Source organism: Pelecanus crispus, chromosome 22 (genome assembly GCF_030463565.1).
Source record: "Pelecanus crispus isolate bPelCri1 chromosome 22, bPelCri1.pri, whole genome shotgun sequence".
NCBI classification, from domain to species: domain Eukaryota; kingdom Metazoa; phylum Chordata; class Aves; order Pelecaniformes; family Pelecanidae; genus Pelecanus; species Pelecanus crispus.
In genome coordinates this window covers 4,056,481-4,071,765 of record NC_134664.1, presented here as the reverse complement: position 1 = coordinate 4,071,765, position 15,285 = coordinate 4,056,481, and the positions used below count along the sequence as shown (strand labels likewise).

General features: G+C 41.7%; 3 protein-coding genes across 3 annotated transcripts; all 3 read right to left on the bottom strand.

Annotated features, from left to right (window-relative positions):
- Positions 1–591: 591 nt before the first annotated feature.
- On the bottom strand, positions 592–942 carry LOC104026815 (feather keratin 4). The gene has a single exon (XM_009493453.2). The coding sequence runs from the start codon at positions 940–942 to the stop codon at positions 592–594; it is 351 nt and encodes a 116-aa protein (XP_009491728.2).
- Positions 943–5,656: 4,714 nt separating this feature from the next.
- On the bottom strand, positions 5,657–6,007 carry LOC142595731 (feather keratin 4-like). Its single transcript, XM_075724546.1, has one exon. The coding sequence runs from the start codon at positions 6,005–6,007 to the stop codon at positions 5,657–5,659; it is 351 nt and encodes a 116-aa protein (XP_075580661.1).
- A 7,022-nt stretch (positions 6,008–13,029) lies between these two features.
- On the bottom strand, positions 13,030–13,799 carry LOC142595619 (feather beta keratin-like). Its single transcript, XM_075724310.1, is given in 3 exon segments — positions 13,030–13,347; positions 13,673–13,729; positions 13,731–13,799. Coding segments are annotated over 3 exon segments (444 nt in total).
- Positions 13,800–15,285: the final 1,486 nt, after the last annotated feature.

Sequence of the window (15,285 nt, the reverse complement as noted above, 5' to 3'; positions counted from 1 at the left end):
CTACTTTGTTACAAAGTATCTACCCTGTATATACAAGGTTCCCAAAGTTTCCTGGCTGTAAAATGGTTTCTTAGCATAGAGGTCATCAGCCAAATCCTTCTAGTCAACATGAAAAAGTAGCCTTCAACTAATAAACCAGAGGAACAGTAAGAAATTTTACAAAGAGTGAGCTGCTAAAAGTTTTTTCAGACAAAAACCAGGAAACCTGGATTGTGATACAGCATAACTTTAATGAGAGCAAAAAGAGGAATAAAAAAGTACAAAGTATATATTTCTAGGATTCAATAAGACAATAGGTAATATATCTTTTCATCCAAGTTTTCTTTTCTCAGTGGTGCTGTGAACTGAGACAATAAAGTCCTGTCTACAGCAATAGAAAAACATATGTTTCATCAGAAGTATGAAGTATTCAAAGAATAAGACAAGCAAAGGCCTGATTTTAGGAGATGCCAAGCTCCCACAGCTCCAGTAACTTCAGGTGGAGTTGTGGGTATCTAACATTGCATCTGAAAACCATGGCCATGAGCTCGGTCCTGCGTCAGGTCGTGCTTCAGTGTTGCTGGTCATTTCTTCCTGCTTGCTCCTCACACTTTAGCACGGCCCATAGAAGCCACTGCGGTAGGTGTTGTAGCGACGGTAGGGCCGGCTGTACCCACTGCCCAGGCCTGAATAGCCAAAGCTCCCAAACCCTGAGGAGCTTCCAGAGGAGATGGGCACTCCCTCAACACTGAGAGCGCTCCCAACGGCTGCAGAGGTGGTGGATCCCACAGTGGTGTTCTGAGGGAAGGAGCTGAGGATGGGTCCGGGCAGGGTCACCACCACGGGAGAGGGCTGGATCACATACGTCGAGTCCTGGCACTGCCTGACGCAGGGCTCATTGCAGCTGTTGGCAAGTGGGGTTGGGCTGCAGGGGGTGGGAGGACACACGTCATAGGAAGACATGTCAGTGGGATGGAGGGAACTCTGAAATACAGGGAAGAAAATAAATGAAATGTAAAAGATGTATTAAGTTTATAAAAGTCATGTGAGAGGGTACCATACATGAAAGTACCTAGAGAAGGTGGTCAGAGAGGTAATCACTTATTTGATCAAAATCCACAGTAGGCAGTCTGAAAACAGCACAGAGGTGTCTCTTATTTTTATAAGGCTGCTGGAGGACGTCTCTGCTCTGCAGCTGGCCTCTGAACTGTGGTGCCAGTCACAGTAAAGTTTGCCCTAACCCTTACCAGCAAGGGCATTTCCCATTCTTTGGTAGTTTCTCTTTGCACTGTCTCTCTGGAGAAGGCACAATTGTGACTGTACCAGGAGACACAGAACAGCAGCTGGAGCTCTCATCAGGCATGGAAAGTGGCCCTGAGCTGAACATTGACACATAACTGGGTTTAGTGTCTTAATGCTAGAACTTAGTTGCTAATAGCCCAGCCAGCAGCATTTGCAGAACTATAGAAAAGTGTTTGAGAAGCATCCTTTGCTCCTAAACGTCATATGACCAGAACAGGCAAACTTGGAGTGCAAAGAAGGATTATTTTCCCAATCAGAGGTTTCTGCCTTGATTGGAATTCAATTGTAGTTGAGTCTGCTGGGATCCCTGCTCTTGTGCCTGTGGAAAACAGAACCTGGGGATAGGTCCTGGAACTCAGCACAGTTTGGTTGTTTTTTGTTTTGTTTTGCTAATACCAGTTTCTTAAGACGAGACTGTATTTCCAACCAGGTTCATTGCCTAGCTACTCCCCTAGCATCGGTCTCTAAAACAGAGCATGAAGCTGCTTGTTTTGAGACACAATATTGCCAGTATCCTCCAAGTCCTGTCTCATTACAACCTGCTTCACAAGTAAATAAAGCTTTTCTTTTTGATAGAAGTAAGCCTTTCTAATTTTCCTTCCCCAAAGGAAAAAAGCTAGCAATATTTATAAAGAACTAAGAATAAACAAAAAAAAAAAAAACAAACAAACAAAAAAAAGCAGTCATCAAAGTAGCAGCTTAGCATTTAAAAAGACACTGGGTATATTCAGACTTACCTGTTCACCTGGGTGAATAAGGCAAGAGAAGTGGATGGAGGAGTCTTGCATTGTATAGGCTTTTATACCATGTTCCAGACTGCCAGCAGACCACAGACACACATACTATGCATGAAATTATTTAATGATCCGCACTTTTGCATGCAAAATCCATCAAACTGATCAACCCCTTTTTTTTCCTTTCAAAATCTCTTTTAGTATTGCTCTATTTTTTCCCCGCTCCTTATTACATTCACATTCCAGTACAGACAAAGCTTTCATCTTCACCAGTGTGCTCCCGCTCAGTTGCTTGGAAGACTGTGGTGACTCATTTGAATTACAGCAGTAATTATGTTGCCTCCCAAGGCCAGCGTACATTTTATGTTTCATTTTAGTCATCAAGACACTGCTTAAGGGGAGTGTATGTAATACACAGTCCTTATTCAAGACTTCACTCCTTTAGGTGAATAATCATTTAGCCCTGAGGTGGGGGCCTAGGCTCAACTCACAAGCATTTCCATTTCAAGGACTTAGCTTTACCACAAGACAAGATGTATACTAGGTATTCCCAAATTTTTGCACTTCTGCACTATTTCAATTCCATACAAACATACAGCTGAGAAGAGCACCAAATTTCCACAAGTATTGCAAAGGTTAAAGAAAATTAAGACCGGTGAGAATTGCTGACCAGAGACAATAAAACACATTTTAAAACTGCTTGGGCTAACCCACAGTTTTCCCAGTATGTATGACTACAGCTAATACAAACACATATAAGAGTGCATTTCCTTACCCAATCGTAAATTTTCACTTCATTTTCCATGCCAAAGTCAAACAATTGCACTTCTAATGAAAGAGTTTGATTACTTGATCTTATTACTTTGTGACATTTATTAACTGCCTCTAATTCTCAATATGATTTCTGTGCAGTCTCTCATCTGAGGAATCACCATTATTCCTACCTGAAGTCCCAGTAAGTCCCTGGAATGCGCAGCAATTTTCACATCAAATTAAGTATGAATGTGCATGTTAAAGATTGCTTTTAAGTATTGGTTCTTGGAGGCAATGTTCTGCCTGAGCCAAACTATGGCATCAGCAGAAGTTACACCCAGCAGTTCTCTATTACGTTTATCTTTACATGATTCGTTTCACCTCTGCAGCCTGCAGTGGCCTGCCCTGGCTGTACTCCAACCTGCTGGAAATACTTGCACAGATGCAAAAAGCAAAGGATCAGGTCTCTCCTCTTAGCACCACCATCCCTCAGCCAAAGATATGAATTAACTCTAAATGAAGAGTGTCTTTATACATAGGTTGGTCTTGGTCTTCAGAAGAACAAAGGACTTCAAAGTTCAGAACAGCTTTTCACTAATGGCTCAAATATGCAAAGTTTCGTGCTACCTAATGTTCAAGGTACGTGACAAGATCTTAGCACTCGCGTCACCTGGCTAATAATCTCATCTCAAAGTGTGTGAGTCAAGATCACTCAAAGGACTTTACAAACTAATTCAAGGTAAACACCTTCAGAAACTTTATTTTATTAAAAATTTTCATAATTGATTTAAAAAAATAAAGTCAAATCTTCATCTTCTGTAAAATCCTATAACTACATATTTTAGTGATTCTCCACATGAAAATTCTCCTCTCCTTTTCTTTAAAAGGAGTCTTTTTCTTCCCTTTCCCCAAAATCTCTACTATCCAACATACTACCTGGCATCTTTTTACATATTTTTTAAAAATTATTTCCTTATAGTAAGTGAAAGCTATCACTCACCTGGAGAATTCATTTCCCTTTCACCTGTAAAATGAGGTAGCCAAGGAGTGTTAACTTTTCCTTATTCTTCCCTCTAGGGTCATAAACAATTTTTCTTGGAGGGTATGTAATATTTTAGAAACAGACTCATTAACAGCCTGGAAATGTTTTCATTGATATTCTGCCAGTTTAGTCTAATTAGCACCTAGAGTTCACCCAAAAGTCTGAGAGCCTTTGGATCTTGCTTTTTGGGGTTGTTAAGGCTGGTGAACCAGGACATAACAGCTCTTGCTTATGGATCAGTAATGGAGTTTCACATTCCACACACTCAGTTAAAACACTTTTGTAACAACAGAGTGCTCTCATGACAGGCTGGTGAACTACCAAATTGCCAAAGAGCTGACAAATTACTTACATGAATTGAAATTTGTATCATCTTTATGTTGGCTTCAGAGGCTTGAGTGTAATAGTACAAGGCATTCAAATGATCCACATCCAAATGATCTTTGAGATGAAAGAAGCTTTGAGGAAGGCTTTTCATCTGATGCCAGGATGAGACTAGACTGGTACATAAACCATAAGCAATTTAAGTATTGCTGACAATTTAACCAGCTGCAACAGAATTTATGTAACTGGAATTATTTGAATGCCTCAAACCTTCCCAAAATGAGAGTATCTTCATTTTTTCCCCCAAAACTCTTGTTTTAGTAGCTTCAGCAGCTGTTGCAAATCTGGTTTAAATCTCAGGTCCTTATTTTCAGCAAAAACAATTTCTTTGTGAGGATTTCTAAAGGTTTTAATGCCTACAAGTGTCCTATATTTATTTCATGTTAGCATGCTTCATTCCTTGAGATGAGTTTTTTGTTGGAATTCTGTAGGACTGCAGCCAGGACAGTAAAGACAGCCAAGCTTTTATAAGGAGCCCTAAAATACACAGTGCTTATGCAGTAAATAACAAGTAAATAGATCAAACAGTTTTGTGCTCTGTCACAAAAAGCTACGTGTATCTCTCCTTTGAGACTTCTGCTGCCATTCATGTTTTCCTTCACAAATCCAAGCATTCAAGCAGTGATTTGATGATAAAAGAATGTAAATCTTTCTTTGCACCCTGCAGCTCCAGGTCAGAGTTATTGAGAGTGTGAATCACAAGAGGATTCCTTAAAACAAATATCATTATATGCCAGATTAGATACCCTGCCCTTCTGTTAGATCACAAAATGCTTCCAGCCTTGAGAATAATTTCTTGGCAGAGATGCAGAAAGCCAAGTATTATGATGAGTCAGTGTGGAATCAATATGCATTTCATCTGCAAAATTAAATATTTCCTCAATCTTGAGCTCTAAACATATGTTCTTATTAGTGGCCCCAGTAGTATTCATGTCATGTCTCTGCCTGGTAGTGATGATCTACGCAGTGATGAATTCCACCCAGAAAAAGTTTCAAAAGAAGGTAAGAGGGGAAGGAAAAAATAACAGAAGACTAGAGATACGATAAAAGCATAACTTTAATAATACCAAAGAGTGGATTAAAATACCGCAAAGCAACAGGTTTCAATACGGGAAGAATGGCACATCTTGTAGTGATGCATTCCACAGACAGAGCTGCTCTTTCAGTAGCATTGCACCCTGACAATCAAGTCCCATCTACCATCTAAATTATAAGTTTTACACCAGGCAGTATCAAATACAGTGATGCACAGCAGAACAACGTACTTGATTAGAAACATAAAGTAGTATAACAAGAGTAGGTGCCTCATTTTAGGGAATGACTAACTCCCACAGCTCCAGTAACTTCAGGTGGAGTTGTGGGTATCTAACATTGCATCTGAAAACCATGGCCATGAGCTCGGTCCTGCGTCAGGTCGTGCTTCAGTGTTGCTGGTCATTTCTTCCTGCTTGCTCCTCACACTTTAGCACGGCCCATAGAAGCTGCTGCGGTAGGTGTTGTAGCGACGGTAGGGCCGGCTGTACCCACTGCCCAGGCCTGAATAGCCAAAGCTCCCAAACCCTGAGGAGCTTCCAGAGGAGATGGGCACTCCCTCAACACTGAGAGCACTCCCAACGGCTGCAGATGCTGAGGATCCCACAGTGGTGTTCTGGGGGAAGGAGCTGAGGATGGGTCCGGGCAGGGTCACCACCACAGGAGAGGGCTGGATCACGACTGTTGAGTCCTGGCACTGCCTGACGCAGGGCTCATTGCAGCTGTTGGCAAGTGGGGTTGGGCTGCAGGAGGTGGAAGGACACCTCTCGTAGCAGGACATGTCTGTGGGGTGGAGGGAAGTCTGAAATACAGGACCAGAAGTGAATGCAATATAGGAGTCATATGGCACTTACATTTACTCAGCTCAGGTATCAGGGCTACAGGAGATTTCCAGGGATCCTTTTAGGAGTTGAGTGGGGAGTGAGGAAACCAAATTCTTAAATATACTACAAGAAGATGGAGGCTGAATAATCCTCTCCCAGTAGTTGGTGATACAGTGGAATAGCTGGCAGCAGAACAAAAGGACACATACCTGTATCATTGCTTTAATTTTAGTATTTTAATTGGCTTTATGTCTGGAAAAACACTACTGAGATCCAGCCCCAGGTATTCAGAGCATTGTAGAAGTAGTAATTATAAGTAATACCTAGCCACAAATTTACTTATGGATAGAGTTCAATAGACAGCTGGAAAATGAAATGAAGGATTGTTTTCCAGGTTCCAAATTTGCCTATGAAGAGGTACTATTTTCAATATAGTTAAGAATACTTGAAGCTGAGATCTTTGGAAATCTTCCCCAGACAACTTGTCCACAGACGTGCCATCCATGATAAAGCCAGGAGTTCCCCACATACTCCCTGTTTCTGGTTCCAATACACCAATAAACGCAAAGTTCACTATTTCTTATGACCATCTCAGTTTGTTGGGTGCTGTTGTGGTTTAACCCAGCAGGCAGCTAAACACACAGCCGTTTGCTCACTGTCCCCCTCTCCAGTGGTATTGGGGAGAGAATTGGAAAAAAAAGTAAAATTTCTGGGTTGTGATAAAGACAGTTTAATAAGACAGAAAAGGAAGGGAAAATAAAATAATAATAATATACAAGTGATGCACAATGCAACCGCCTGCTGGCTGACACCCAGCCAATTCCTGAGCAGCAATGGCAACCTCCCGGCCAACTCCCCCCCACCCAGCTTATAGACTGAGCATGACGTCATACGGCATGGAATAGCCCTTTGGCCAGTTTGGATCAACTGTCTTGGCTCTGCCCTCTCCCAGTTTCCTGTGCACCTGGCAGAGCACGGGAAGCTGAAAAATTCCTTGACTGGTGTAAGCAGTACTGAGCAACAACTAAAACATCAGTGTGTTATATCAACATTCTTCTCCTACTAAATCCAAAACACAGCACTATGCCAGCTACTAGGAAGAAAATTAACTCTATCCCAGCCCAAACCAGGACAGGTGCTCAGCTCTCCTCTATTTTTGCTATTCTTTCCCCTTGTCCTCACAGTCCCTGAAACCATTTCTCTAAACTTGCAGGCGATGCAATTGCACCCTATAACATAATTTCAAAACCTGACAACTTTAAAACACCAAGCAGAACTTTTTGATGATGACTATCATATTGAAGTCCATGTTGATTACCAGAGCAGAAGGTTGAACATATGTGATTAGAGCCAATATCCTTGCTGAACTCAGTATGACTATTCCTTCTAATCTCAGTATGCAGCTTCATTTTGTCTTAATTTAGAAAGACATATTTAGAGCTCAAAAGCTTGTGGTTCAACATAATTATTTTTTAAAACCCACAAACCTCTGCTTTAAAACTTACTAGTTTCCTTGCTCTCCAGCTGTTTATTTTAGCATCTGGTTCATTTTCCCCTCTTGTTTCCCACTGTGCCCAGTAACAGACTCATAACAAAAATAGGAACGCTGAAGAAACCTCCCACGCAATAAACAGCAAAGAAAAGGATTTTTCTGGATGATATTTCTGAAGATAAATGTATCCACATCCCTTAGAAACACTGTTGTTTTCATATCAACCCAGGTGAAATTTCAGGCATTACAGATGATGGATAAGACCCTTAAAGATATAAAATTCACATTGTTACTTGAAAGATGACTGAGCACATAGATCTCTAATCATAGAATGGTTTGAGTTGGAAGGGACCTTTAAAGATCATCTAGTTCCAACCCCCTTGCAGAAGTTTTCTACCCATTCAGTTTGTTAATCTTTATTATTGTTATTAGTAGTAGTAGTATTTGCTGAGTCACTTAGCATGTCTGAAAGCCCACATTTGAATAAATTTATATCATAATTTCAAGGATCTATATGATTAAGTCAGGACTTCAGAAATACCTGCAATTCTAACAGCAAAAAAGCCAACTTTTTAAAGAGAAAAATCCTTCCCCCCAATCAATCCAGCAACTGGCAGAATACTGTGGAGAAAAAAGAACAGCAATCAAATTGTTATGAAGGCAAGAATTCAGCAAATAGGAAAAGAGAAGTAGATTTGAACTAACCTTGTTCACAAAAGAGGAAAAAGGTAAGAGAAGTGGTAGGAAAGACCTTGAGTTGAGCTAGCTTTTATACTGCATCTCAGACGGCCTGAGGACCACAGACATCCTTTGTGCATGAAATTATTTACCAACAAGTATGTCCTGAATGCAAAATGCTTCTAACTGATTAAATGCCTTTTCTTTGCTGTTTATTACTTTGTTTTCATTTCCTTATCTTCTGACACACATATTCCGTCATACAAGTTTCTCTCATCTTCTGGTATTACGGACAAAATTTATTCCAGTGCCACTTTTCTGTCACAACAAAATTTATGCTCCAGTGTATGTTTCACTTTAGTCATAAGGAAAAATATTAAGAAGAATTTATACAATACATAATTCATCATTCAAAGATGTCCTTTTATTAAGAATGTGAGTGTAAATCCTTAACAAGTTCTGGTCTCCACTAATGTTTACAAAGCTCTGACTCCAGTCAAGCATAAGAACAATCTAGACTGAATTTCTGTGTTTTGTGAAGGTCCTGCAAAAAAGCACAAGCATATGCACACCTGAAATCCCGCTGAATCCAACGAGAAAAAAATCAGAGCCCTGTGTGAAATTCAGAGAAAAATACTATTATATTATATCAAATTTGGATAGTATCACCCTATTACACTTTGGTAACACAGTTTCAGGCACAGCTGCTAGCAGATGGGAATTTAAACCCAATTTATCAGTTCTATGAAGAGAACCTATAACTTCCCTCTGTACCATCTCAGACCACAAATATGAACAGCACTTCACAAGTCATCTTGAAGACACATATAAATTTCAAACTATTTTGAGGTATTATCCTTGCACAAACTTAACTGTGGAGTCATTGGGGAAAATAAACACACAAGGGCCTCCTTGTCATTGTATTTTTTCCCTTGCTACAGACAGCAGTAAAACAGTGATTACACTCTGGATTGATGGAAGTTCATTGCGTAAGTGGAATATATATACAAAATTTTAATACGGTTTTTTAACTTTATTTTACAGTGTCTCCTGTATAAGCTGCAGGGTTTGAACCTCTCCTTGGAGAAGAGTTATTGAATACTGTGCATGAGGATTCATAGACATCTGGGAAATAAAAGCTCTTGGTCGTAAGTTGCTAAAGGGCTTCAAAGTCCTTCACAATTTTCATTAACAATGTGCATATTCACAGAATTAATCTATCAAACTGTTCATGATATGAGGTTTTAACACCCTCATCATCAGCCCAATGGGATGTCTTTAAAACCTCTGAACCTAGATCATTCCTTGCCATCTACAAACCCACACACAGGTCTATACCTTCACAAAGTGAAGCCATTTGTATTTTAACAGACTCCACAAAAACCAACCCTGAACAATTCTTTAAAGAAAAAAAATAAACCTTTTACAAATTTTTAAACAGCTTTTCATATTTCAATAACATAATCTAAAGTGATCCACTTACACTCTTAAATATTTCCCTTCCTTTCCAGACCTAAACAATGCTACCTACATATAAACATGTACATTTTTGAAATACAAATTATTCTGTAGCAGCAGGTGCTTACTGGCAACCTGGAGAATTAATTCTCCTGTAAAACTTGTAACAATATTCACAGAAGTTTTTAACACTTCTGTTCTGCATCCTTCTATTAATACAAGAGCTTCTATTTGGTATACTACTTCATATTTTAGAAACAAACTCTTTAGAGATGACTGCAGTATTTTCAAAAAGACTCCTGAACTGTCTCCTGACCATGGCTCAACTCTACATTGGTCTGATAAGCTCAAAGAACTCATCCAAGAGGCCTGAAGCTCTCCTTGGAGATCTTCTCGGAGATTTTTTTTAAAGATGGTAAACAAGTTAACTGGCAATTGTTCTTAAGTGGGTCAGGCAGGGAATTGCACACAAGGGGCTTCAGTAAATATCTTGAATGTGATCTTAGACTGTGCTCCTGAGACACCCACAATCTAACAAATTGCTGAGGAGATGAAAAAAGTCTTTATTAGCCTGGGCTTGGAGTAATTTCATATTGACACTAATAGAGTCAGTATAAAAGTACGAGAAATTAAAAGTACCCATAAATTGTAAAGATGAAAGAATTTTTAATGGGTAGAGTATGCTTCTCATGCAATGCCAGGGTGAACCTACACCGGAAAAAAAAGCAAAACAATTTCATTATCAAGAAAAGCTTCCACCTGCAAAAATATATGTGGGAACTAATTAATGCAAAAAAGGATGCCTCAATAAAAAAATAAAAGGCTACCCAGAGAGGTGGTGGCATCCTCATCCCTGGAAGTGTTTAAAAAACGGGTAGATGTGGCACTTCGGGACATGGTTCAGTCTAGTCTAGCCTTGATTGGCTTAGAGTAGACTTGGTAGTGTGGGTTAATGGTTGGACTGGATGATCTTAAAGGTCTTTGCCAACCTAAACGATTCTATGATTCTATGAATAGTCTCATAAATTTGTAAACATCTATATGCATAGTTGTTGTGCCCATTTCTCCAGTCTCAACATACCAAGGGGACATGGCTTTCAAACCAATGTGCACATTCTTCAGGAACCGTCTCTCCAATAACACATTTAATACAGGCTTCGACATCCTGCCCAAGCACTCCATGATGCTGTGCTGTCTGAAGATGGCTAGTTCCAGGACACTGCTTTCTTTTTTCTTTTAAATCAGCAAGCATAGACTTAGTGGCTTATGGCAGAAAGTAGTTATCAAAGCTTTTTCGTTCACAACAAGCACCACAAATGTACCTTTCAGGACATGCTCTTGTTGGACACAGGCCACTTAATCAGACATTTCATTCTTCTGAAATTAATTTCTGTACTCTCTATGCTACATGTCCATTTGCATCATAGAAAGATGCCTTCCTGCCACCAAGAATTAAGGCATTCTTTGACGTACATCAGAGTGCAATCAGTGATTCCTCACAGATCTCAGTGAATAACTAATTGCTTCAGTCATACCAGTTCTGTCAACAGGGCACCATATGCTTGCGTATGTATTCCAGTTCCTTCAATTATATGTTTAGAAAATACACTCATGGAGACCAAATTTTAAGACTGGTCTCAGTCTACTACCTATTGATTTACTGTCTTTCATACTTTGCTTTTGCTGCCTCAAGCCACAGCCTAAAAGGGGGCACATCCCATCTTATCTCCAGACTACTTTTTCCTCTAATTTGGTGACTTTGCAAGTAAGTAATTCTTAAGAAAAGAAAACTTAGAACATAAGCATAAAACATTTGGAAAAAATAAACCTACCTCTTTTCCCCCACTGTGTGGACATTTGGACTGGTTCCAGCACTGAACCTGAATGCCAGGTATCTTCCCTCTGGTTCCTCTACTATTTCTACCTCAACACTATGATACTTCAATTTTAAAATAGATTTTAGTGGGCTCTAAAAGAGAAAACCCTACACAAGGTACGGAGTAACCAGAAATTAGACAACTATCATTCTTACTGCTTTCCTGTGCTATGTAGTGCTGGACCCCACATAGCTCTAGTGGAGGAGCAAAGGAGTCAATGCAATTTAAAACTTAGATACATTTCTCAAAGCTTATGTGACCTACAGACAAGGGTATTCTTTATTATTCTTTGATGTCTCTTAGTTGCATACATTATGCTGAGTATTAACAACTTTGAGAAAATTCCTAGAAGGTGAGTAACAAGATTAAAACCAAACTGTTCTTAAGGGAAACACCTATGGCCATTTGTCTAGTTCTTCACTCATGTAATTTTTCCTCTATATTATGAGAGTTCTTGTGTGGATTAGCTAAGGAATAAGATTTACTGGATTTTGTTTAAGACTTGAAAGAGATGACATCAACACCCATCAAAAAAATTTATTAATGATACAAGCATATAAAGAGTCTCCTTACTCCAATGAGATCTGAGCACTCAATTCACCTTTGAAACCTTGAGTCAACATCACTCAAAGCATGTCACGGTTAAAGCTTCAGACTGTGGTAGTATTCAATTTAACCAAAAACAGAGACCCAGAAAACATTTCTGAAAACATTATTATGCATTTCAAATTCTCAGACTTTCAAAGATGCCAAATAAGTGGCAAGATCAGAAAGCTCCCAACCTGAAATACCACAATTGCACTTCTACACGCAGATGTGGAAAAACTTTTGGAAAAAAAAAAACTAGCAAGAGAAACATCTATGGTAACCTGTTCAATGCTTCACAAGAGTGTAAACAAGGAAATTATTTTTGAGGTTGATCGTGGTGACTATTCAATTCACATTTTCCACTCAGAAGGTACTCTGCATATATTTGCCAGATATTGACACATTTCTCGTCAAGGGGATGAAAAAAGGAAAAGAAAACCACAATGAAACACAAATTCAGATGCAACAAAAGTTTAATGATAAAAAGTCAACTTGTATTCTGCAAAACAAAAGGAATCTATATATTTAGATAAGGGAGAGAAGCCATTTAAACCATTCCACCTCAAAGACAGCAAGCAAGACTCCACTTTTCCTTAATTCCTGAATAAAACTCCTCCACTGATCACTTAAGAGTACAGCATTATACCAAGACAACGTGAAATTCAAAATCACAGATGTAAGGAAAGTCATCAAAAGCAGGAATTTTAAGAATAAGACATATGTTGGCCATGTTTCCAGACAGCACCTTAACTTCGCTCCCTCTTTTGCAGGAGGGCAATGAGGGTGCTCAGCCCCTCCGGAAACCCTGGCCAGCAGCTCCGTCCTCAGTCCGGCACCTGGCTTTGGGCTTCCTGGTCAATGCACGCACTGGACATCCAGCCTGCCTTTAGCAGGGCAGGCACCTTCTGTTGTAGTAGCGGCCACCAATGCCAGAGAGGTTAAAGCCCCCGGAGGAGATGGGCACTCCCTCCTCACTCAGGATGCTGCCAACAGCTGCAGATGCTGAGGATCCCACAGTGGTGTTCTGGGGGAAGGAGCTGAGGATGGGTCCAGGCAGGGTCACCACCACGGGAGAGGGCTGGATCACCACCCGGGAGTCCTGGCACTGCCTGACACAGGGCTCGTTGCAGCTGTTGGCAAGTGGGGTTGGGCCACAGGGACGGCACAGATCGTAGCAGGACATGGCTGTGGGTCGGAGGTGCACCTGGGAGAGAGGGCAGGGAAAGCACAGGCAGCGTGTGAGGCACAGCCTGACAGCCTACTCGGCAAGAGAAAAGGCACAGGCTGGGGAGCGGGGACAGCCTGCGTAGGGAGCAAGAGGGACTAAAGAGCCGTGGTCCCAAAGGGGGCCCTGCAAAGATAGCCAAGACCTTCTCTCCCCTCCCCCCAGGAGTGGCAAGGAGAACAGAGATGCTGGGAGCAGGAGCAAGGAGCCAGGCTCTCAGCAAAAGCTCCGCTCCAGTGAGGCAAAGATTCGATCAAGGCCCGACGACAAAGAGGAGAACAAGAGAAAGAGGAGAGTGAGGCACAAGTGGTTGCAGCTCACCTTGTTCACCAAGGAGGAGAAGGCAAGAGAAGCGGATGAGGAAGACTGCTGCTGGACGGGCTTTTATACTGGTCCAGACCGCCCCAGGCCCAGAGGCACCCTTTGCACATGTAATGTGTTTACCAACAAGCTCGTCTTGCATGCAAAGCGTCACAATTAAAGAAATGGGGACACTGCTTGTGTTCCCTGCAACGCTGCCTTTTCATTTCCCTGTCCATGTCATGCCCACTCAGCCACACAGGCTCCTTTCAAGTGACACTATTAGAGGACAAAATGTTTCCCGGGAAATGACACAGAACTGAAGGAACAAGATGAAGGTAAAGAGAAGGAGATGGCTAATCTTGTAAGGTGATGCCAGCCTCTCAACCTCCCAGGGATTGTTTTGAGGTTTTGCCCTAACATATGTGGCTTCATTTCCTTACAGACCTATCATTAAAGGCCAGACTTCCAACAATGTTCCTGTGTGAGGACCAGCCACATCCTCAGCTTTCCCTAGCAAGCAGCTCAGGCTGTCTCGGGCACCATTTTCCCAAGCATGTCAGCTCTGCCCTTGGACTTTAGCCCTTCGGCGATATCAAGTATTGCTATTGAGAGAAATAAGCCTGGCTGGTTTCCCCCTCACCTCTATCAGCAGCATCTAGAGATCCCCAGTCACCAGAACTAGAATGTTTCAGGAAGTTGCTATGCCACAACAAAGTATTGGTTCACCACTCCTGTTAAACTGGGATGTCCCCCACAAAAAAAAGGCACATGCTGGGGACCAAATACATCTGCTTTCCTCTTCCCCATGGTCCATGCCTCAGCTTCTGCTTTGGCCCTACATACTGTCAGGACAGCACAGCACACACAGTTCCAAACACTCCGCAAGATTTCCATGCAACATGTTACTCCCCACAGAAGCAAGTGAGGGCTGGCACGGCCAGCACGGACAGTCTGGAGAGCAGCAGATGTCAGGATCTGCCCAGCAATGCATGCCAAGGGAAGGATTCAAAGCTCTGCACTGCATTTCTGGGGGCAGAAGAGGAGCTGAATGTCCCAAGGAGGAATGACAGCCCAGCTTGGGGCACCAGCTGCACTCCTCTGACACCCCAGCTAGGTCATCATTGCAAAGGGGGGACAAAACTCCTTCCACAGCTAGGATGGGACTCCACCAGAAACAGGCAACTCTCTAATCACAGAGGCCCACTCCAAATTCCTCTTTTAAGGTGATGAAGAGAGCTTAGAAGGTGCACTGTGTTAACCTCATGATGACAGTAAAAGTCCACCCAAACAGAAATGCTGTCAAGGCTCAGTGAGAGCCAGCTGCTCCCTGCAGGATGGGAGCCAGGAGATGAGCATGACTACAAGGCCAGGAGGTCAGCAGCCTCACTAGCAATGGCCCCATTGCACAGTACCTGAGCAAGGAGAACGCAGAGACAGTTGACAGCTGCAGCTCAGAGTCCAGCCCAACATCAAGCAGGGCAGGAGCAAAGCAAGTGATGGTAATCTGGGTCAAGAGAGCCCACTGACTGCTGACCAGAGCCATAATGACCAGACAGACCCAAGGAGAGGCTGGGAAATTAGCGGGCAACTTTGGGTCTGGATCAAGGGGGCCTC